The 23,125-nt window shown below is 42.6% G+C and overlaps 3 protein-coding genes across 3 annotated transcripts; all 3 read left to right on the top strand.

Moving 5' to 3' along the window:
- Positions 1-14,632: 14,632 nt before the first annotated feature.
- On the top strand, positions 14,633-15,794 carry N7458_011596 (uncharacterized protein; the record flags this gene model as incomplete). Its single annotated transcript, XM_056914978.1, has 3 exons — positions 14,633-14,941; positions 14,997-15,443; positions 15,504-15,794. Coding segments are annotated over 3 exons (1,047 nt in total), but the record flags the coding sequence as incomplete, so codon positions are not given.
- A 272-nt stretch (positions 15,795-16,066) lies between these two features.
- N7458_011595 (ankyrin repeat domain-containing protein) lies at positions 16,067-19,111 on the top strand (the record flags this gene model as incomplete). Its single annotated transcript, XM_056914977.1, has 5 exons — positions 16,067-16,479; positions 16,586-16,662; positions 16,709-16,897; positions 16,954-17,542; positions 17,602-19,111. 5 exons carry the CDS (start codon positions 16,067-16,069, stop codon positions 19,109-19,111), a joined length of 2,778 nt encoding a protein of 925 aa, XP_056759731.1.
- Positions 19,112-21,017: 1,906 nt separating this feature from the next.
- N7458_011594 (uncharacterized protein) lies at positions 21,018-21,890 on the top strand (the record flags this gene model as incomplete). The annotated part of the gene is made up of 2 exons (XM_056914976.1): positions 21,018-21,111; positions 21,172-21,890. 2 exons carry the CDS (start codon positions 21,018-21,020, stop codon positions 21,888-21,890), a joined length of 813 nt encoding a protein of 270 aa, XP_056759730.1.
- Between the last annotated feature and the right edge of the window lie 1,235 nt (positions 21,891-23,125).

Raw genomic sequence — 23,125 nt, 5'->3', positions numbered from 1 at the left:
AATAGTATAGCTCTTAGGATCTCTTCGAAGCGATTGTGTAATAGACTGAATAAAAGATCTATAGCCTTCATCTAGACTATTAAGGACCCAAGCTATAACTACCTGTTATAGTAGGGCGATACCCTTAGAAGATAGATCCTCTACTAGGAATTTGACTTTGTTTAGGTAATCTTCGATAGTAGAGAAATCTGACGAGGTAGTATTAAATAGTTCCTTAAGAGTAAGGAACTCTGTTGTGAATCCCTTAGGATTATATAGCCTTTTAACAGATCCTAGTGTATCCGATGAAAAAGGATCTATATAGGACGTTAGGATAGCCAGTCAAGATAGAAGTTCTTCTAGCGAATAGGACCAAGATAAGACGGATGGACCTTGAATTCATAAGATCTTCTCTAGGTATAACGGTCAAACGAGATTAATAGGATAGACTGAAAAGTGCATTGAATCTGAACTGCTAAACTAGCGAGCGAACGGGTGTTTAAGTACACGGTTAGGATAGTTTAGGCAGCAGGAAATAGGCTAAATCAATGATCTAATCGATAATTCGATCATATATCGATGATCTAACTAATTAATAGATTAGGAAGGAGCTAGATATTAGAATCCGTGGTCGATTAGTAGCTAATTAGCTATAGTAAAACTCTCTGTTAAAGAGGTATATACAGAGGGGTCCTTCTACGGGAAAAACGATAGTCCGGTCCGGGCCGTTAGCTAGCAGGCCGCTAGTCAACTAACCTTACATAGCTATACACACACATATATAGGCTAACACACCCCCGCAGGTCTTTAGATCGATAGACCTAGTAGATCTAGCTAGATCTTATAGGATCGGATAGGTCCTAGTAGGTCCTAATAGGATCTGATAAGCTAGAGTAGTAAGAATTCTATACTAATTTACTTAACGAATATCTTATATTTCTAGCGGCTAAGCGCTTTAGTTAATCTATCAGCAGGCAGATCGGACGATTTCAACCATTCAATACGTAGGCGATTAGCCTGAATCTCTTAGCGAATCTATAAGCAATAGATATCTACGTGCCTGAGCTTAGTCTAAAAGATCGATTTCTCTCTAGTAAGTAGGTCGATCGTCTGCTTATTATTATATTTAATAACTTCTTAGTAGCTAGGGTTAAATCTAATAAATTCGAATAGGCGTTTTATCTAATAGGACTGTCTAGCCGCGTAGCTAAGCGCTAGTAATTCGGCTTCCGTAGTCGATATAGTAACAGTCTTCTACTTAGTAGCCTTCTAATCGATTAGACTACTAAATAGACGAAAGATAAAGCCTTTAAGCTCTTTCGGTCAGAATTATCAGCAAAACTAGCGTCTAAGTAGGCAGTATAGGCGGTTATTTCCTTCCGCCTATCGAATACGATAGCTAGGTCTTTCGTCCTATACAGATACCGAATTAGGTAATCGGCCGCGTTAAGATAACGATAGGTGTATTTCGTGAGCGATCGTGCTAGAAATTGATTAGTAAAGGCTGAATCTAGCCTAGTCTAAACAGTAGTAAATAGGGTCGATCTACACTTCTGTTAGTATAGGTTAACTAGCCTAGGATTCGGTAGATCCTCGCTAGGTTGAATTAACAAGAGATTAGATAGTAGAGGGGTAGCCGGCGGCTGCCTGCTAAGATTGCCGCTAAGCAGGTTAAATTTACTAGCAATTTTCTTAATATATACACTCTAGCTAAGCCAGGTCTTTCTCGATAGCCTATCTTATATGATTCTAATTCCGATAAACTAGCTAAGTTTACCTATATACTTTATTTCGAATTTGTCCTCGAGCGATTACCTAATTCGGTAGGTATAGACAGCTTTAGACGTATAGTAAATAGCCAGGAAATCGTCAACAAACACCATCACAACCACGTAGCTATTAGTATATAGGGCAGGATCCTCTAGGCAAGGGTAGAGACCGACGGTAGTAAGCACCTTTCTAATATTATCTTCCTACTTCTTACTAGCGATTCTTAGGCTATATACTACTTTCTTAAGCTTTAGGATCCTTCCGGTTAACCCTAGGCCCGGTAGGAAGCAGCAGAAAACGTCCTAGTCTAATTAGCTATTTAGGAAAGCGTTGACTGTATCTATCTAAAAGGTCTCGAGGTCGAATTTAGTTATCAGAGCTATAAGCGTGCGGAAGGTCCTAGCGGCTAGCGTACTAGTCCTAGCGTCTTGAAGATCAGGTATTTGCAAATCGCCTCGCACGTATAACCTAGCTTTGAACCTAGTTAGATTACCTAGTTAGTCTAATTTATAATCGAAGACCTAACGTATAGGGATTAATTAGTACCTAGGGCAATCTCTCTAGCTAGCCGATTAGCTATACTTATTTAGATAGGTTTAGTTAATAAGATAGGCGGATATCGGTTTAAAGGCCTGTATATCTAGAAGCTTTTGAAATTCGACCTATATAGCCTGTTTAAATTCACGCCGAAATAGGTAATTATACAGATAGTAGTAATCTTCTAGTAGTAGTTATAGAAAGGAAATCGATAGAGGTTTTAGAAGGATCTGATTAGCCGAAAACGTATAGAAATAGGCGGCTAAAGCGTACTATCGCTTATTATTGTGGCTATTATTAGACGAATCCTCCCTTTCGTGCTTACCTAGATTCGATAGGAGATAGGCAGAGTAGTCAAAATTAGTATTATCTACTAGAATAATTAGTAAAGGTAGGCGGTCAGGGACGTTAATATCAGGATCGTCTAATTAAGATTAATAGTTATCTTGTTTAGGTGTTTTAACGGAGGATTTAATAGGCGTTAGCGGAAGATCCCCTAGGATTTCATCCTGTTGATTAGGGGCAAACTAGCTAATTTGATTACCTATATTCCTACCCCCGTAGCCAGGTTAGTCCTTAGGCTGTTAGTTGATAGGTTAATTAGCTGATTTAGGTAGATCTATCTTATCTAGGATCTGTAAGGTAGTTACATTATCAAGGATTTAGAGCTATTAGGACGAATCGTCAAAGATTTCTATACGATAAGGAGGGCTTTCGTCCGTATAGAAGCGCGTTTCATCGAATTCAACATCGCGTACGCGCACAATTCGGCGTTTAGAAGGTATCCAAATTCGCTATATATTAGATATATCGTAGCTAACAAGATAGCTAATAGCCGCTCGAGGGCTTATCTTCGATAGCCGCGGGATATTAGTAATCCTAACGAAGGCTTTATATCTAAAGATTCGTATATTAGATAGATCTAGCAGTTGCTTCAACTAATAAGGGGCCTTCTAGCCAAGATAGCCAGCTAGGGCTTTAGATAGCGATTTCTAATCTAGTAGGCGGTGTAGGATCCTATTTTAAATATAGATAGTAGTGAGAGAGGCCTTATTCTAAAGATAGGTCGGTAAGCTAGTATCCTAGATCATCTACCTAGCTATAGTGGTTATAAGCGCTCCGTAGCGCTCTATCCCCTCGTCCGTCCGGGAAGGACAATTAGCGCATTTCAATTAGCGTATTATATTATCCAATAGGTTATCGGACTAAAATATTCGATGTGTTATTGGATATAGGGCTCCACTATCTACTAAGTCATCAACGCGTGTTTTTCTACACGCGTAACCCCCTACCAACCTGCCTACCAACCTGCCTACCAACCTGCCTACCAACCTGCCAATAAATCTGCCATGGCTCCAAAGAAATCTACTAAGGCTACACGGAAGCGTACGCTTGACGAGATTACTGCCGAATTACCTACTAAGGAAGAACTCTCTCGGCAGCTAAAGCCCTTGATCCCTTCCTCCGAACCTCTACGGCTGCACCTACCTACTAGCATTGACCTAGATAGCCTATACGCGATCTTTACACTCTTTATTAGCGAAGAGATTTTCGATCGTATCAGCCAATCTACTAATGTATACGCGCAGCGAAATCTAGCGAAGCTAGCTACCACTGCTACTACTACTACTACTCGCGCGTGGAAGGATACTACAACTGCAGAGATCAAGGTCTTCTTTGGTATTCTTATTTATATGGGTGTTCACCCTGAGCTACGCATTGATCTCTACTAGGCGCAAGATAGACGAGAAGGACCACTATATACTCCTCCGCTTTATATGACCCTTAAGCGCTTTGAACAGATTAAGCGCTATCTTCATATATCTTACCCTGACGAAGATGAGATGCGATCGGAGAAGGATAAGAAGCAGTGGTAGTATAAGCTAGACCCTCTGGCTTTCTTCTTTAAAGAGGCTGCTGAAAAGCACTACCAACCAGGTTCTAATATCTCTATCGATGAGACTATGGTTCGCTGCTTTGGCCGTACGAAGCATACTGTCAAGATGCCTAATAAGCCAATTCAACAAGGTTATAAGATCTTTGCCCTCGCAGAACATGGCTATATTTGGACATTTATATGGAGTAGCCGCCTATAGGGGATCGCGGAGATGTTTAAATATGAAGGCCTTAGCCCTACGGCAAGAATGGTGCTTAAGATGGTCAAGAAGCTTCCTGGCCTAGCTAGTTCGATGGCTAATCTTCCTGCTACCCCTATAAGCAATTCGCATACTAATCTTATGGCCAATTCGATGGCTAATCTTCCTGCTACCCCTATAAGCAATTCGCATACCAATCTCATGGCCAATTCGATGGCTAATCTTCCTGCTACCCCTATAAGCAATTCGCATACCAATCTTATGGCCAATTCGATGGCTAATCTTCCTGCTACCCCTATAAGCAATTCGCATACTAATCTCATGGCTAATTCGATGGCTAATCTTCCTGCTACCCCTATGAGCAATTCGCATACCAATCTTATAGCTAATTCGATGGCTAATCTTCCTACTACCCCTATGAATAATTCGCATACCAACCTCATGGCCAATTCGCCGGCCAATTCGTATACCCTAGCACCCTATATTGTCTACTTAGATAACTACTTTACCTCGGTAGCCCTTTTCAAAGAGCTTCGAGATATTCAATGTGGTGCATGTGGTACTACCCGCCCTCAAAATAGGATACCTTCTTAGCTCGTTGAGCTAAAGGATCACATTAAGACGATCCTATAGGGTATACTCTATGCAGCAGAGGCTGAAGGGGTTCTATGTCTTGCTTGGCAGGACAATAATATAGTCCTTCTACTATCTACTATCTACTCGCTAGAGATATACACTCCTACTAAGCAGAAGCGGCCATCACCAACCTCTACGAATGCAGCTATCTCGCGTATACCTTTTAGTGATGAGATAACTAAGGAGCTCGAGATTCCTACTGCTATCAATGACTACAATCACTATATAGGTGGTGTGGATATTGCAAATCAGTATAGGGCTTCTTATGAAATTCATCGAAAGTGCGAGCGTGTCTGGTTCCCTCTGCTTTTCTTCTTTATTGATGCTGCAATTATTAATGCTTACCGCATTTAATATATCTTTAAGAAGCAACAGGGGGCTAGTGAGCTATCTAGTTAGCTAGATTTTCGGCGAAAGCTCTACCAGCAGCTCTTTGCCTTTGCACCTTCGCCAGTACCAAGGCCAGTACCTGGTATAAACCACCAGCGAATTCAATTCGATAGGCGAAAAGCTTGTGTGTGGTGTCAGTATAAGAGAGAAAAGGGCAAAAGAGGCCAACAGGCCAATCGGTCAAGATCTGGTTGTTTAGAATGCGGCAGTGTAAGCCTATGTGTAAAAGGGCAGTGTTGGGACGAATTTCATAGAATTAGCTAGTCGATTAGGCCTGATTAATTACCATACTGAACTGTGACCGCGATTAGCCAATTAGTACGCGTTATTCATATACGCTAGTATAGCCTAGTAAAATACGCTAATTGTCCTTCCCGGACGGACGAGGGGATATAGGGGTTTTGAGATAGTTAATAAGGCGGAGAAAGCTCTAGATTCAGACTACGTGCCCTAGATTCGGCCGAAAGGCCTAGTAGGAGGGCGGTCTTACCGTCGGTGTGCACTGTTTAGACCTTTAGGTCGAATTAGGTCTTAATAAATTAAATCTAGCCGAAAAGGGAAGTGGCCGAAAGGGTCTTATCGGTAAGATCCTTGCTAATTTAATATCTCGTGATAGGATCTACGTAGTAAGATAGATATCTAGTCCTAGCTAGAGAAGGCGATTAGTGGATTAGGTCCTAATAAATAGATTCGAAAGGCCTAGTAGATTCGATAGGTCGACGAGATATCTATTGTTTAGCCTTTGAAACCTTACAAACCTCATAGATATCAGCTAACTCGGTAGTTGCTATAGTAGAATCGATTATAATATTAGACGAGTAGTTAGCTAGGTAGGATAGGACCTCTTAGTTTATATAGCCTAAGCGCCGGTGCTAAAGGTCAATTAGTCCTTTTGCTTGATTAGGTATATAAGAAGATAGACTAAATTAGCCGAAATCGTCCGTTAGATTAATAGGATCTAGCATAGTAGGAATCCTAGAGATCTGATTAGCTAAATTAGTAGGCGATTCAATAGCTATACCGTCGGCCGTTGATAGATTCTACTTAATAAGATAGAGACTAGATTTGCTATTTAATCGGCAAACAGGTTAGCTATTTAAATCCTGTAATAGGCTATCTCTTCTATACAGAAACAGACCTCCGTTAGTAGCTTTCTCGGTAGATAGGAGATTTAGGTAGAAACCGGGCGTGTATACTATATCAATTAGGGTAATTTTGGTCCTATCTAGGCTACCTATAGGCCGAAAGCTGGTTTTTCCGAAGCCTAGGATAGCAGTTTCCGTGTTTCCTACTCTTACAGAGGAAGCTACCGGTTAATAATCGGTTAAAAGGTCTAGGTTATTACAGATATATAGGGTTGACCTAGTATCAAAACACCACATATTATTAGCCGGTTAGTTAGTATGAATCGAATTATATACACGATTAGCCTAAAGAAGAGAAGAAAGCTTCTGTTTAGGGATATACGTGCTAAACGCAGCCCTAGTAGATTCTTCTTCGTCTAATTTGGCCGCTAGCGGATTAACTAAATCGGCCGAATTAGGTTGATTCCTAGCGATCGCGCGCTTATAGGCGTTTCTAAAGGTAAAGCTTTTGCACGCATTCTTAAATCGATCTTCTACGGACGGATCAGGCTGCCAATTAGGTAGCCTAACCGATAGGTTAATATATAGGCAGTCTCTAAATCGATAGTAGCCGCTGCTATATAGGCAAGGGCGCTTCTAGCCCCTAGATTAACTAGATTAGCTAGATTAGCCAGGATTAGTAGGCGAATTACCGCTATTAGCAGCTTCCGTCCCGTTAGGATTTCTACCCTAGAAGGTTATTCTATAGGCAAATCTACCCTAGTGAATTAGCGGAGATAGCCGAATCGATTCTAAATAGAGGTTAATAAGGGCGGGGAACTCTAGCAATTTGCTAGTTAAATAGACACCGCTTTGCTTATAGATTCGATTTATCCAAATCGTATAGAAGCTAGGCGACAGAGGCGCGATAGCCTCTAGGAATTCATATAGGATTCTCTTAGTATCGTTGAATTCAGATAGGCTAATTTCTTTAGCTTCTGTATAGTAAACTAGCCACTTTTAGACCCACGAATCGTAATTAGACCTAGGGGGCGCTTGCGTGCGCAGATTTAACCAGGTTTTAGAGATTTAGCGCTTTCGTGACGAATTAGTAGGCGTATATATTAGACGAAACATATCAATTACGTCACGTAGGTTAGCCTAAGACAGGATTAATCGCTTATTATTAGTAGAAACTGAATTACGAATTCCCTGTTTCAGACGATCTACCCCTTTCTAGTAGTAACAGAAGCGATTTAGCTAGCGGTTATACTCGCGAGAGATCAGATTATATCTCGTAAGCGCTTCGCCGGCTAGATTAGGAAGGTCCGCTAGGTCGATTTCGGGATAATCGGGTTCTAAAGAGGGCTTCCTAAGGCTTTCAACTAGCACCTTAGGGTTAATATAGTCCTATAGACCCCACGTAACTACTTAGTCTTTAACTACCGCATACTACTAGATCTAATCGGTAGAAGTCTTTAGATAAAAGACCAGCTAATTAGCTTCTATAGCTATAATAAAGCGAAATAAGACAAAAGTAAGAGATTGTTCAATGAAAAGCAAGGATAATAGACGGATACGACCAGTCGAGGGCCTAGCTAAGCTAGTTTAGCCGAATAAAGCCTTCTAGTTAATTCGAAGTCTATTTAGTTAGAGCGATCGGGCTCATAACTAACAGATCCTAGTATATCCGATGAAAAAGGATCTATATAGGACGTTAGGATGGCTAGTCAAGATAGAAGTTCTTCTAGCGAATAGGACTAAGATAAGACGGATGGACCTTGAATTTATAAGATCTTCTCTAGGTATAACGGTCAAACGAGATCAATAGGATAGACTGAAAAGTGCATTGAATCTGAACTGCTAAACTAGCGAGCGAACGGGTGTTTAAGTACACGGTTAGGACAGTTTAGGCAGCAGGAAATAGGCCAAATCAATGATCTAATCGATAATTCGATCATATATCGATGATCTGACTAATTGACAGATTAGGAAGGAGCTGGATGTTAGAATCCGTGGTCGATTAGTAGCTAATTAGCCATGGTAAAACTCTCTGTTGAAGAGGTATATGCAGAGGGGTCCTTCTGCGGGAAAAACGATGGTCCGGTCCGGGCCGTTAGCTGGCGGGCTGCTGGTCAACCAACCTCACATAGCCATACACACACATATATAGGCTGACACCTTTCGAGTATATTCCATGCTTTATAGGCTATATCTTCATCCTTGATATATAGTAGTAGGCCTTTCGAACTATATAGCCTAATATTAGCTACTGCTTGGCGATTGCTATCGTCTTTAGTAGGTTTAGAAGATAAGATAGCGTCTAAAATACCATCTTTGGTAAATAGTGCTTTAATCTTCAATGCCCACTCTATATAGTTCTTAGTTCCCTGAAGGGGTTCTATATATATCCTTCCAATAGAGGAGCTCATGGCTGATTAGTAGATATATAGATATAGGAACGTTGAAGTATATAGGATAATTGACAGATATCTCTCAGGTATAGAGATATATGATTCGGATAGACGGATATATAATCCGGGTATACGGATATAACTTCGGTGATAGCTCGGATATAATTCGGTAATGTTATCTTCCTAATTAGGAAGGTAGATCAGGGTGTTGTTAGATTGCCCAAGGTATATCTTATATAATAAATATAAGTATATAACACTCGGGCTCATAACCTATGAGCAAGTGTAAGCGTATAGGAAGGATGATGGTATAGCAAACCTATAGATAGAGCTATATAGTATAGCTGGATCGTATAGAGAGGTTGATGGATTGAATAGCAGTAGGTAGGCTATCAAGAATAAATTCAGGACTACTATTAAGAACTATTTGCTGGGGACTTTAGGTCCTATTTATATTTGATAAATCCCCTAGTTTCGGTGGCAACTAGCAATATAGTGGTGATTTCATTATGATGATCTTGTTTTCCATAAGATTCTATGATATCATAGAATTCTTTATAGCTCTATCTATATCCGATAGCCTAATAGTACGATCTACGCGGTTCTAATATCTTATCTACTCCCTAGACCTTATAAAGATGTCTAGGTATCCTTTCCTTGCTAAATATCGTCTGTTTACGTCGTATAGCTATAGGTCCCCGAGTATTATACTATCGCTTTAGGGTCCGATAATATACGCAAATACGTGGCCTTATTACTAGCTGTAGACGTCGAGGTCGAAATAGGTAATATAGGTAATTCGGTACTAATTCGGTACTACCCTGTTAAGGACTCGTAGCCGTATCTTAATACGCGGGAGGTCGAGCAACTAGACTAGAGACTCGTTTACTATTATATAGTAGTAGTAACCGCTATCGACGAGGGCTTATATAAATTAGGTTCTATTTACTCTAGCATCGACTATAAATAGTAATATCTTACGTTCTAGTAGCTTTTCGACCCCCTTTTACTCCTACTCGCGGCTTAGAACAGGAGCTACTCTTTTCCCGATTTATCCTCGGTAGTTATATCCTTATTATTAGAAGCTATTATTACTAAATCTCGGTCGCTTATAGGCTTCGATTTCTTTACCTTAACTATACGCTCCTATCCTTTCTTACTCGAGCTAGTAGTAACGCGTATACTATTCGGCCGCTAGGCTAGTAGAAGCGCGTACCTCGCGATAAGGTATCCCGATCTTCTATATCGTAGGTATTTCCCTTTAGCACGTCGCCGATCTATCTCGTCCTAACTAACCTATTAAGCTTATCTCGGCGTTCTGCTTTTAGGTCGGCGGTATTTCGTGTATAGCTCGGTATAGTTTACTAACACGGTCGGTGTCTAATCTATTTCGTCGCTATTTTATCTAGGCAAGCGCAGACGACGTATTCGTTCCTCTTTATTAATATTAAGGGTATCTATATCCGAGCTAATCTCGTGAAGCCGGGAGATCAGGTCCGACGAGGTAGTAGGGATACCTCGACTTATTAACGTATTCGTTATAGTTTTATTAAGCACGCTAAGAAGGATCTACCTTTTTGCCTCGTCGTGCTATTTAAGAGCGTCTGTATTAGCGAATTCCTTTTCTAGTCTCGGAAGGAACCTAGAAAAGCTTATATCCTCTAGTTATCGAATCTAGTAGAGTCGTCTTGCTACGCGTACTTTAATATTCGGGTCTCCGTAGATATTCTCAAGATAGTCGAGTAAGGCTTACGGTTCGCTAGTATTCCGGCAGAGTTTCACGAAGGTTCCGGTATTCTTCTAGGCAAGCTTCTCTAGTCTAGAGAATACGTACATAAATTAATCCTAGGGGGAACCGATAGCTTCGCTATCTACGCTAAGCTTATTCTCGATCGAAATACGCTAGGTTAGCTAATCGCTCGTACTTCTACCGAATAGTTTTAGGTCCGGGAGACGTAGTTTCGGTCGGTAAATAATCTCTGTTCGTAGGGGAATCGGCACCGATTCGGTAGCTAATCGTACAGGTGTCGCCTGCCCTTCGTTCGTCGTAGTTGTCGTTACGGCTAGTAAGGCCTGATACTCTAGTATTACCTCGAGGCGACGTATCCGCTCCTCTTAAGCAGTATCTTGCTAGTAACGCTACTCCCTTTCTTCGTTCTGTATAGCCTAGGTCTATACTATCTACTATAATAGCGTTTGCGCCTACCCGGGAGGGCTCGTCGATTCCTAGTGCTGCATAGCGCCTAGGGGTTATATAGCGTGCCGGTAGTGCTTCGGTCGCTTTTCGTCCAATATTCTAGTATACCTAGGAATTAAGATCTTCTAGGGCTTTCTAATACGTCTCGAGCGCTAAGAGATCTATACGCGAGGATTCCGTTCCGATATGTGTTCGTCACTAAATCGCTAGGGATTCAGGAGTATTTCTAATAAGTGCCTAGGTTGTTTTCCTAGGGCTTTCTAATAACTAATAATACTTCTAGGTATAGAAGGAAGCTTTTTGTATGTGAAGGGCTAAAGCAAGACTTAATTCAATCTAACTAGGCCAACATGCTGTTTACAAAAAGCTTAAGGAGGGGAAGTTTATCCTGCGCGTTCTCCACGTTAACATACCAAGGTCCCGTGATACACATAACCAACATCGGGCACTGGCCCGTGACAGCAAACGGCCAAAGAAAACGCCGGGTAAAGCAGGGATCTACCTAAGAAAAAATCAATCAAAAGCTTTAGAGCAAACTATTAATCTCTATCAAAAAGAGATTAGCTTATTACTATATACCAGCCTAAAGACTAGCCCTGATATAGCCTATCTAGTTGCCTATTACTCAAGATATATAAGCAATCCTAACCAATCACATATCTCCGAATTAAAGAAGATATAGCAATATCTACAATATCGGCTAAATCTAGGTCTACACTACGATTAGACAGGGAATAACCTATATATAAAAGGCTACTCTAATACTGATTAGTCAGGCGATATCGATATTAGAAAATCTACTACTAGCTATATATTTAGCCTATCTAGAGATCTAGCCACTAATAATATAGTGAGCTGGAATTCGATGCTACAAAAATCAGTAGCTCTATCTACCTACGAGGCCGAATATATAGCTATAAAAGAAGCTATACGGGAAGCTATCTATCTAGCTAACCTGTTTAACTATCTAAACGATAGATTAGGCCTAGGCTATACGCCTAGCAAGCCTACTATATTAGTAGATAATAAGGCAGCTATTAAGCTAGCCGAAAACCCTGAATTTCACAAAAGGACGAAGCATATTAATATACAATATCACTATATCAGAGATCAGGTCAAACAAGAAAGGGTCGATGTTCAATACGTCCCCACTAAACTGCAATTAGCAGATTTCCTGACAAAAAACGTCAGAAGAGAAATATTTGAGGACCTAAAGAATCTAGCTAACCTCCGAGAGATCGAGATTTAGGAAGATATATATCTAGCTATCTTATAGCAGTATATATATATATCGATCCTATCTACTCTATACTAATCTCTATACTCTACTACTATCTGCACTATAGTATAAAGATTACGGGGGGGGGGGGGGTGAGATATTCGGTGTGAAATATAGGGCAAGATGCCTAAACCGTCATGCAGCATATCAAGCCAGATCCATAAGGCCTATACAAGATAGCTGAATCTCTATAAGCTTTATGCTATACCATCATCACTGTGGTCAATGACATCAAGTAAGACGTATACAACAGTATACGATCTACATCATCACTACAGTCAATGACATCGTACAATCAAGCAACCACCGATCAAACAGCTACTGCATAAGATCACTATGCATCTAGATCTGTCTACATGAGATCATCATGCATCATCTAGAACGATCACATGCAAGAGACAAGTTGATTATAAATATGCCCTGCTTTCTCTACCAAGATAATAATTATGTTCATAACATACAAGCAAGATTCAATACAATTAACCAAGCTTCAGTCCTACCTTACTTTGTCTCATTTCATCTTTATGATTCTAAGCCGAATTGATTTTATCCTTCCTATTCAATTAAAGGAAGAAGATCAATTAATCTTACTTCCTCTCTACCTAACCTGCGCAGCATCGCTTGCTCACAAGGAGATACGTGGTAGAAAGTAGGCCTTTGTACTCTCCTAGGGAACTTCCCCTTTCGGAAGGCCTTCCAAGCAAACCTCGTATTTGCTAGTTCGTTATAGGCTGCCAATCTTCTATATTCGTTATACTTAGGGATAAGCGAAATTAGAGAGAGGATAATTATTATAGTATTAGCCTATATTAGACGAAAAGCTATTCGAATAGCAGCAACGACACCAGGATGCTAGCTTTCTGATTATAGGGCCACTACTTCGGCTTAAAGCTATCTAATACTAGAAGAAAATACTAGAATATACTAGGCTTCCTGTGCCGCTCTTCTCCGATAGTTAGCTTACCCGGTTTAAACAACGTCATTCCCTCCAGTATCATACCTTCTATAGCGAATCTGTATCGGTCCTAGCCTTAATACATGACGAGGTCAAACCTATCTAGGCGATCTACGACCAATATTAGCCTTAGGATATCTATAATATAGACGAAACTGGGCTTTACTAGCGTCGTATGCTAAACGGTGTCCTATTAACTGATAGCTAGGCTAGTTAGAAGAAGGATAAAACCCGAATCTCTATAGTAGTAGCGACGAATACTACTGGTTTGGATAGACTACCTTTATGGTTAATTAGGACAGTAAAGGCAATACACGCCCTTCGGGGGGTAAATATACGAGCGATCGGGTATATCTAGCGCTGGAATAAGAAGGCATAGATGCGTAGTGGAATTATGGGAGAATGGTTCCGCTCGTTTTATAGGTATATTAGTAAGCAAAGACGAGTTTTAGCTAGGAAACCTTTTTCGCACACTTCCTTCATACGCTTCGTGAATTTTGATAAATTCGGCCCTTTAATTCCCCTGGACATCGTTTTCATATTCCAATGCAGTCAATATGTATTAAACGCGTTGCTATTGTCAAACATCCCGTCAAATGTGGTGTCGGAAAATTGCCGAGTATGGTTCAGTCGTGCGCTGCTGTGGCTCCCAAATCTACTCCACAGGTTACCGGCTGATCCCCCTCGTGCTGGTTTCTATGTCTGTCTATGAAATCTCTATAATAGATCACTTGCAGGTATGATTTATTGCCAAGTAGTGCATTACAAATCGCTTTTCAAATTGATTCGAAAACTAGTCATAACAATATTAGTGTTAGTGCCGCCCAAGGTCGCAAAGCCTTGGCTCCGAGATCCGACCTGTTTTAGGAAGGTCCGCCTTTTGCAGGCGCCTGACCTCGACAGGGTGATGTAACGGCCGCGGCGTATATAAAACCTTTGGTCTTCAAAAGATCACATTTAATCCGTACATACGATATTTCATATGCCAACACCAGGTCGGGATACTGACAATGTTCACACACGACATCGAGGACTACGAACTTAAGTACGGCAGTTCGACTAAATTTTACAACCTTCCTGTTTGGATCAATATGTTGACATTATGGTCGCTTAGGCTGGATAAACCATGCGTGTTCACTCGTGGTTTATTAAACGAAGAGTCGCCTTGTACCATCACCGGTCGGTTTTGTCTTCGCCTCTCCAAGGCAATATGGTTGAAAGGAATTCGGGTTAGGCTGATAGGGTTGCTACGAGTGTAAGAAGACCTACAAGGCAAAATTTGCCTCGAATACAAGCTAAAATCAGCTATATCAGTCCTCGAGATGATTATCTTATTCGAAATGACCGAGAAGTCATTACCTTCGAAAGAGATCAAGCATTGGCATCATCAAAAACGCTCCAATCATTCCAAATGCCAGCAGGGAACTATGAATTTTCGTTCGGCATTCCGTTACCATGCGAGATGATGGATACTGTGACTGGTATCAGGAACAGCTATCACTCGTATAACGTGCAGATACTTCTTTCTCGTCGATTCAAAAGCGACTTTATTGTTTCGAAGCCTGTTCGCATATACAATTCGCCTATCCTTGAGATCAACCATCCACAACCATTCCCCCGAACGGTATGATTGGCTATACGAAACGATATCAGAGAATCTTGTTAATAACCAATTGCAGGTTGTTCAATGCCAAACCGATGACGGTATGCAATACTGTGTTTCTATTCCAGATACCAATATCCCTTTCGGTTGCAGTTTTCCCGTGGAATGCTGGTTTGCCCCTCTGAGAAAGGACCTGAGACTCAGCAGTGTCACAATATCAGTATCTGAGAAACATCGACTCAAAATCGCCGCCACGGCTGCAGAGACTGCGATGCACAACATATTGAACGTCACTTCAACAAGAAACCATAATATTTTCACAGAAACCTATGATCTCTCGGAACCGACCGCATCTTCGGACACTAACTCAGCGCCCCTTGAATGGAATCTTAACAAGACTATTCAACTCCCTTGTGAATTCAATACCTGTTCACAGACAGTATCAACAAAGTCAATCAAAATTGCCCACACACTGATTGTGACAGCTGAATTTCAAAGCCCCGGTGGGAAGATATTATCCAAGGTATGCCCTTGGGGAGTTTTTTAGTGAAATGGCCATCTGACGAGGCTAAATTCTATTTAGATTGAAGAGAATATTCCGTTCAGCATTTATATGACTTCTGCTTTGATCGGAGAGGACGGGGTTGTTCATCGCCAGGACTTCAGGAGCTTGCAAAATCATGGGAACCCTCCGCCTTCTTACGGTCATCACAATTCTGACCGAATGCTCATGGATTTCCCTCCTGATTATTCTGGCGTCCCATCTGTGCTGAATTCAATTCAGATTCGATGTGGACAGGCACTCAATTCCTCGACCTTTTTTGATGCTCCTGATTGCGATCCCCCTCTCTACGATACCTGCTGCACAATATGAGTATTTCTTTGACGGCTATTTGTAAAACATGATTTTCTTTGAATGCATGATGATAATAATGATGATTTGAGAAAGATTTCAGACTTCGACGTTCTGATTAGGAGTCTTACGGTCTTAATTCGTTTGGATACTCTTAGTGGGCGATCCTTGTTAGTGCACAGCCTCGTACCCCGCGACCCCGCCTCTACCAAGATGTTTCAGGCACAACCACAACATCCCGGGCTTAATTTTGCTACAAACCCAGGACCGATGCCTAGGGAACCTGTTCGAAGATGGACCCTCTCAGCATCAGTGCCAGCGTTGTTGCCCTGTTACAGGTTTCGGGAGCTGTCATTAAGCTGCTTTCGGCAGTAGCCTCCGCGTCAAACGAAATTCGTTGCCTGGTGATTGAAATCGGCACAACCCGCTCGCTTCTTTCAAGTATTGCAGATTTAGCCGATGTAAATGAAGGATGGAATGAGTGCCTGCGCAACATGATGACCGAAAATGGTCCGATACCAATGTTGGAAGATCTTCTCACAAAAGTGGAAGGTCGTCTGAGCCGTGAAGTGAGAAAGGAGGGCGAGCTCAGGCGACTGAAGAAAAAGCTCACTTGGCCTTGGAGAATTGAAGAGACACGGAATATGTTGAAAACTGCACGCGTTGCCAGGGGTTTGCTGGCTGGAGCTCTAGCTGTAGATCATCTGTAAGTATTGCTCACCAAGGTCCCTTTGACGGCACAAGAGTGAATACAGTCCCTCTTTTGAGAAAAATCTTGACTCTGTGGGTGTGTTTCTAATGTTTGAGCCTAGTGCAATTGCAAAGGAAATCCGACAGGAGACGAAAGAGATTCATGAAGAGTTTCAGACCTTACGGTTGAAACAGGACGGTTCGTACTTAACCACCCGTGAGAAAGCTCTGCCTAACCCGTCCAGTAAATCATCAAAGTCAGGCAATTGACTGGCTGTCATCTGTGGATGTCACTGATACCCACTATAATACTCGCAGTAAGCATGAACAGGGGACTGGAGAATGGCTTCTTGCCTCCGATCCTTATGATATTTGGCTGAATGGTAAAATGGAGCTAATGTGGCTCTACGGCATTCCTGGTTCGGGAAAGACCGGTACGTTTTGATCATTTCCCACATGGGACTTCTGAGAAGCCTCTGACCATTTTCAGTGCATTGCTCGACCATCATCGAGCATGTCCAGGCTTTTTGTGCCAGCAACAAAGATCCAAGATCTATCTGCATCTATTACTACTTTGACTTCAAGTATCAAAAACGTCAAACGTTAGATGGCTTTGTCAAATCTGCTCTTGCTCAATTTTGTCAGCAAAGTACAGTCATTCCAACAGAGATTGTCGAACTTTATGAAGACCGAGGAAGGAAAGGCCAAGATCCAACTCCAGAAAAGCTCATAGAAACACTCATTATGCTTCTTAAGCAACACTCTGGAACGACATACATTATTCTTGATGCTTTAGACGAAACTCGGGAGCAAGAGAAGATTTTAGAACTTATTTCGAAGATCCAGGGCGGCAAAGGATGGTCTGTGAACGCCTTGATTTCCAGCCGCAAGGAACAGCAAATTGAGACTAGCCTCTCACCTCTGGCTACTCAGAGCATAGCATTGCATGGCCCACAAGTACATGATGATATTCGAAGACTAGTTCACCGAGTCCTGTTGAATGATCCCGTGCTGTCTAAGCGCCCTGTGGGTATGAAGAGAGAGATTGAAGAGGCCTTAACGGCCGGTGCCAATGGAATGTACGTTTTGGTTAACAAATCAACCGTGCCACCACTTCTGTACTGACCGGTTCATACAGGTTTCGATGGGCAGCATGTCAGCTCGATGCTTTACGCTCCTGTTTAACTCCGTCTGCAGTGCGAAAGACGCTTCGATCACTCCCTCAAAGTTTAGACGAAACATATGAGCGCATTCTTTGTAGAATAGACGAAGAAGTTCGCCTCGTTGCTCTCACTGCATTGCAGTTTTTGATGGTCTCTTCTCGTCCTGTTGACTTGGCGGAGTTGTCTGAAATTGTGGCCATCAAACCGGGAGCTAGTATCTTCAGCGACATCGACAGACTTTTCGACCCTAAAGATCTTTTAGTAGTCTGCTCTAGCCTGATCACCCACTCACCAAAAAATCTCGAACTGTCACACTATTCCGTTCGAGATTTTTTAGCCTCGGAGAAACTGCACGGGGACTGGGTTCAACTCTCCCATTATTCCGTACGAGAATTTTTGATTTCAGAGAGAATGCGTGGGGGGCCCGCACGTTATTTCGCTATACGGGATTCCGAGGCACATCTTGCCATTGCACAGCGGTGTCTAACCTATCTTCTGTCATTTGATCAACCCGTAATACCAATCGAGACTGAGCCAGAATCCCTTCACTCATCTACATTGTCTTCCACCTCAACGTTGGCTGAACATCTCACATTATATGAGCAACTTGTCGTTGACTACCCATTATTGGAGTATTCCGCATGCGAATGGTCTACTCATGCACGCCTTCTCCCTTCAGAGCACCAGGCCAAGATTGAACCAATGATACTCCGCCTCTTGGATCAAAATAATTCTACCTTTCAGCATTGGATATCCCTTTACGGGTTAGGCGAGGAAACAGTCCGCCCTGGAAATGCACTATATTATGCCTCGAAGTTGGGACTGTCCTCCGTTGTCCAAACGCTTCTTTCTCAGGATCCCGATGTCGATTATATCGGGGGTCAATACGGCTCACCTCTTTCAGGTGCTTCATTCTTTGGTCACAACGATGTTGTCCGCATTTTACTAGAAAATGGCTCCGATGTGAACATTCAAGCAGGGGTTTTCAACACGCCTTTACAAACGGCTTGCGTGGAAAGAAGAACTGACATCTTTCATCTGCTTCTTACCTATGGCGCAGATATCAATATCACAGGAGGTTACTACGGGTGTGCACTTCAAGCCGCTGCAGCAAGGGGATGGCCAGAAGCGGCTTTGGAACTCATTGAACTAGGTGCCGATATCAATGTTGTGGAGGGCCAGTTTGGCACAGCTCTCCAAGCGGCATCTCGATATGGCCGAGATGAACTTGTAATGAAACTCCTCGATCGAGGAGCAAATGTCAACGCTACCAGTGGTTATTATCATACGGCACTTCAAGCGGCTGCACGAGGGGGCCATCTGAGAATTGTTCAACTGCTGTTAGAACATGGAGCAGATGTAAATATTGAGGGCGGATTCTGTGGCAATGCGTTGAATGCGGCCTATTCACGGCACAACCAAGATGTGGCCGAAGTTCTTAAAGCCCAGATGGCAGTGGAGGGTGTGAAGAAATCAACGTTCTAATTTATTTAGTTTTCTAGAAATACGATCGAAAGGACCGAGTATCCAGTGACGATTGATAAGCCTTACTAGCCAGACTTTGCAGGTCCGATTGACTTCATTAATGAGTAAGTCGCGGAATAATTGACGTCCTGTACACCCGTTGGAAAGTACAATTATGTCATCTCACCATCGTCACTAAAAAAGATACTGGGACGCTCTCTCCGGTAGTAATCAATACGTGAGGCATCATCAAATGCGCGGTCGTATTAAAGGCCACAGTGTGTACATTGAAAGTCCACTTCGGAAATGCGTCAACGGGAGTGGGGCCTTGACCTAGACTGAACCTGGGTGCGGGGTGTGTCGATACTAGGATTTGTGAACTACTGTATATATTGTAAAACTTGCAATTTCAGCCCATCTTTTTATCAACGTATGTATTCTACGTGGGCTATGCCGCATCATATGTACTGCACACCATCCCATTCAATTACGGATTAAAAAGTGGATTGAGTTTTCAGAAACATGGTTGTGCCAAGGATTCTTTCTGTATTTTTGCCACGTATTCGGATCGCCGGAAATGGCTTTCCATCTTGGGCAAGTAGCCGCCTTGCCACAAGAACTTGCTCTTTTCAAAATTCTCCGTCCTAATCCGCCATCTGCCAACTTGAAAGCCGCCGTGTTACTAAGAATCGTCAAATCAATGCCTCAGTTGACATTTCTAATTGGACAAGATGGTCGAAATGTGAAACGAACACACTCACGCCGAGCATGTACCCCCTGCCGCCGGAAAAAAGTATACCAATACACAGTACCCTGCATTCCTCGACTACAGAACACACTAACTTCCAGGTAGAAACGATGTTTCCACGATATATCGGCCAATTCCGACGGATCGGCAAAGACTCGATCAAATAGTCCAGAATTTGAATCCGAAAGCCTGCCACAACAGAGCCCAAACTCTCCACCGCGATCCACTTTCGAGAGGCATAATACTTTGTCTACATTAGAAGTTGAGCATCCAGCAATCAGATCTCCAATAATATCGACAGCGTCGAGTTCTCACACGGGACCTGTCGCGGAGGAGTCAAATTCTCGTCCTTTTGCCTGTGACACCAATCCTGTTGTGGCCCTCTTAGATGACCCGCAGTCAAGACTGAAGCAAGGTCAGGGTAGAAGAGGCGATGTGGGTGCTTGGCTGCCAGATGATCGCATTGACTCCTACTTGGATGAATTGCATAGCCTGCCTACTCACGCTGAAAATGACAATCCACACCCAACGGGCAGTGCCCAGCTCTTACCTCCAAAGACAAGCCAAGCAGTACTCGTCGATATTTATTTCTGTCAAATACACCCACTCCTACCACTTATCGATGCAGAAGAAACGCGTTCACAGATAGATGATGATACGATATCTCTCCCACTTTTACAGTCTATTTGTCTCGTTGCCGCCAAAGATCGGAAGGCAGCACCCTTTCTCTACCTCAATTCGGACAAGATATTGCTCCCACTGGAAAGGTTCAGCCAGCGACTCTATAAAGCCATTCTCTCGAACATCCGCCAAAGGGAGGATGGAAAGCGAGTCACGACTATCCAGATCCTAGCGCTGTTATCGCTTCATGAATGGGGTCCCAACGGCTCAGAAAATTCCTCGTTATGTCTGGCTCAAGCAATTCATCACGCCCAGACGATCGGGTTGCATTTGAAACGCCCCGGAAGGGAATTGGCGTCTCTGCTGAAGAAGCTGTTTTGGTGTTTATGGAGCCTCGACCGCTGGAATTGTGCTATTCATGGACGACCAGTGATAATCCACGAAAGAGACATCGGTCAGGATGTAACTGAGATAATTCCTTCATTTGAACCGCCGTTCCGTCTTTGGCTTCTTCTCGCACATTATCTCACGCAAGTGATTGTCTCTTATCGACCAATTATGGATGCCAGTGACGAGCAAGAACTTGATATTCCCACATTCGAGGAACTTGTGAAGAGTGCAGACTGCTGGAATACAAGACCGGAATTGCTTGGTAGGCTCACCTCCAACAGTGATACAAATGATCCTTACTGACCATATTCCGTACGAAAAGATTCCCTCGAACTCTTCCACCACGCAATATTGATTCTGGCGACGCGTTCGCAACACTTACAAGGCCGCTCTGCCTCCCGCATCTCCACTATCCGCCAGAGCCAATCAATTCTAACAATCGCGGCTCTTTACCGTACCCGGCGAGTCGAGGAGCTGTTGCCAATATCAATGTCTGCATACTCTCTTTCCCTTGCCTTTTCAGTTACGTACTGCCATATGAAAGAAGCGAAGCTCTCTAGTGCTCAACTTGTAGCAAAAGATAACCTCGCGATATTCCATCGGTGTCTCAGATCACTGAGTAGCATCTGGTGGTTGGCAGCCGTCGTGATGCGACTAGGCAAACATGCGCTAGAAAACACACATCAACAGCTCGTCGAGGAACAAGAATACAAATTAGCAGCACATTATGAACCCGAACCCGAGAGCACTACGGGGGCCGAGAGACTGAGCGGTGAAAATGCAGACTTCCACGAGGAACTACGGGCCGGGAGAGGAGTCTTCGTGAACCCGTCTGGAACATCAGAGAATCTCAGCTCTTCGGATGGGGGTCTTTCGGCGCCTGCATTTTCTGAAGATCTAGATCATCTTTTTGAAAAGTATGATCTGTCCTCTGCGGAAGAGGGATATTTTGATACTTTTTTCCAGAACTTCTTGGACGTCAATTTCCCCAGCTCCTTGGGCGAGCAGTATCTTGAAGGAAAAGCTGGATTCATTGCATGAATAGATGAATAATACTTCGGGTTGTATACCAGCCGAATTCTTGATTATACGCAAAGCCTACAATTTAGAGCAAAAATTATGTATAATACTTTAATTTGAATCTTCTTGAATTCATCATCATCCTCGGCATGAAGAAATCCTCCACGCCGATGGACAAGATGACCCGGAGATATTGCATCGAAAACAGAAATCCCAGTATCGTCATGTCGAAGAAGAATCAAACTCGGAAAGAAGGCTATAACTTAGGACGAGAATTCGTTTGACGCCTCTTCCGCCTCCTTAGTCCAAGTTAATGCTAATCGCTTACAAGCAGCCATAAACGGTTCTACTATGTCTATCTCCGTTTAATATTCCAACAATAAGGCTAGGTTTATACTCAGTAGCTCTATACTATTGAAAATCCTAGCTGTCCTTTTTTCTTATTTCTTTAATTTGTTTATTGCGTGGCGTTTCATTGAACTTTATGTTGGTAATATCCTCCTGCGTATGTCTTGCTCTGCCTCTAGTATCCCAATTTCCTACAATGCCATGAATTAATTCATAACCCTACGGGCCGGGAGTAGTGATGTTGGGTTTTTTGAGTGAGATGCCTAAATAACAAACTGTCAAGCCCGTAAGTTACTGCTCCATGTCTCGACATGAAATCAACGGAATGATCGAATTGATGGTTATTATGGTAAATACTGGATAAAGGCGCTGTTGAAATACCCTCAGGGCAAGGTACCAATTCATCACTTTCCCGATTCACTCTCCCTCCATTCCATTTTGCAGTTTAAATTATAGTTGAGGTAGCGTCACCAGTTAGTTTACCCAACTACACCAAAATACAGATCCGTACCTAGCCTAGTGCGTTGTGGTCTATAATCCAACTTCACCAGGAGGGGCTGTTAGGTGTGAACGTGAGGGTTCTTGATCAGCCAGTTACGAGCTACAGTTACGATTCAGAAAAAAAAGGATGATTGTTAGCTCTGATACTCCCCAAGTCGCTTATGCGAAGGCACAATATATCATATCGAGAGGCCTAGGTGGAGGAATATGGTGGGAGAGCAGTGGCGATAGGGAAGCCTGCGAAAGTCTTATTAGCACGGTAAGCATAGATGCGTTAGTTGCATTCTTATTGCGTTGCTGACGGATTGGATAGATACTAGGTTCTTACTTCGTTTAGGGGTGTCAGCATATTAGACTAAAGTTTGAACCAGCTTGAGTACAACTCTTCGCAGTACTCCAACGTCAGA

This window comes from Penicillium daleae (genome assembly GCF_028827525.1).
Source record: "Penicillium daleae strain IBT 16125 chromosome Unknown utg000009l_segment0_segment0, whole genome shotgun sequence".
In the NCBI taxonomy this organism is placed as follows: Eukaryota; Fungi; Ascomycota; class Eurotiomycetes; order Eurotiales; family Aspergillaceae; genus Penicillium; species Penicillium daleae.
The sequence above is the reverse complement of the archived record's forward strand: the minus strand, read 5'-3'. Positions and strand labels throughout refer to the sequence as shown.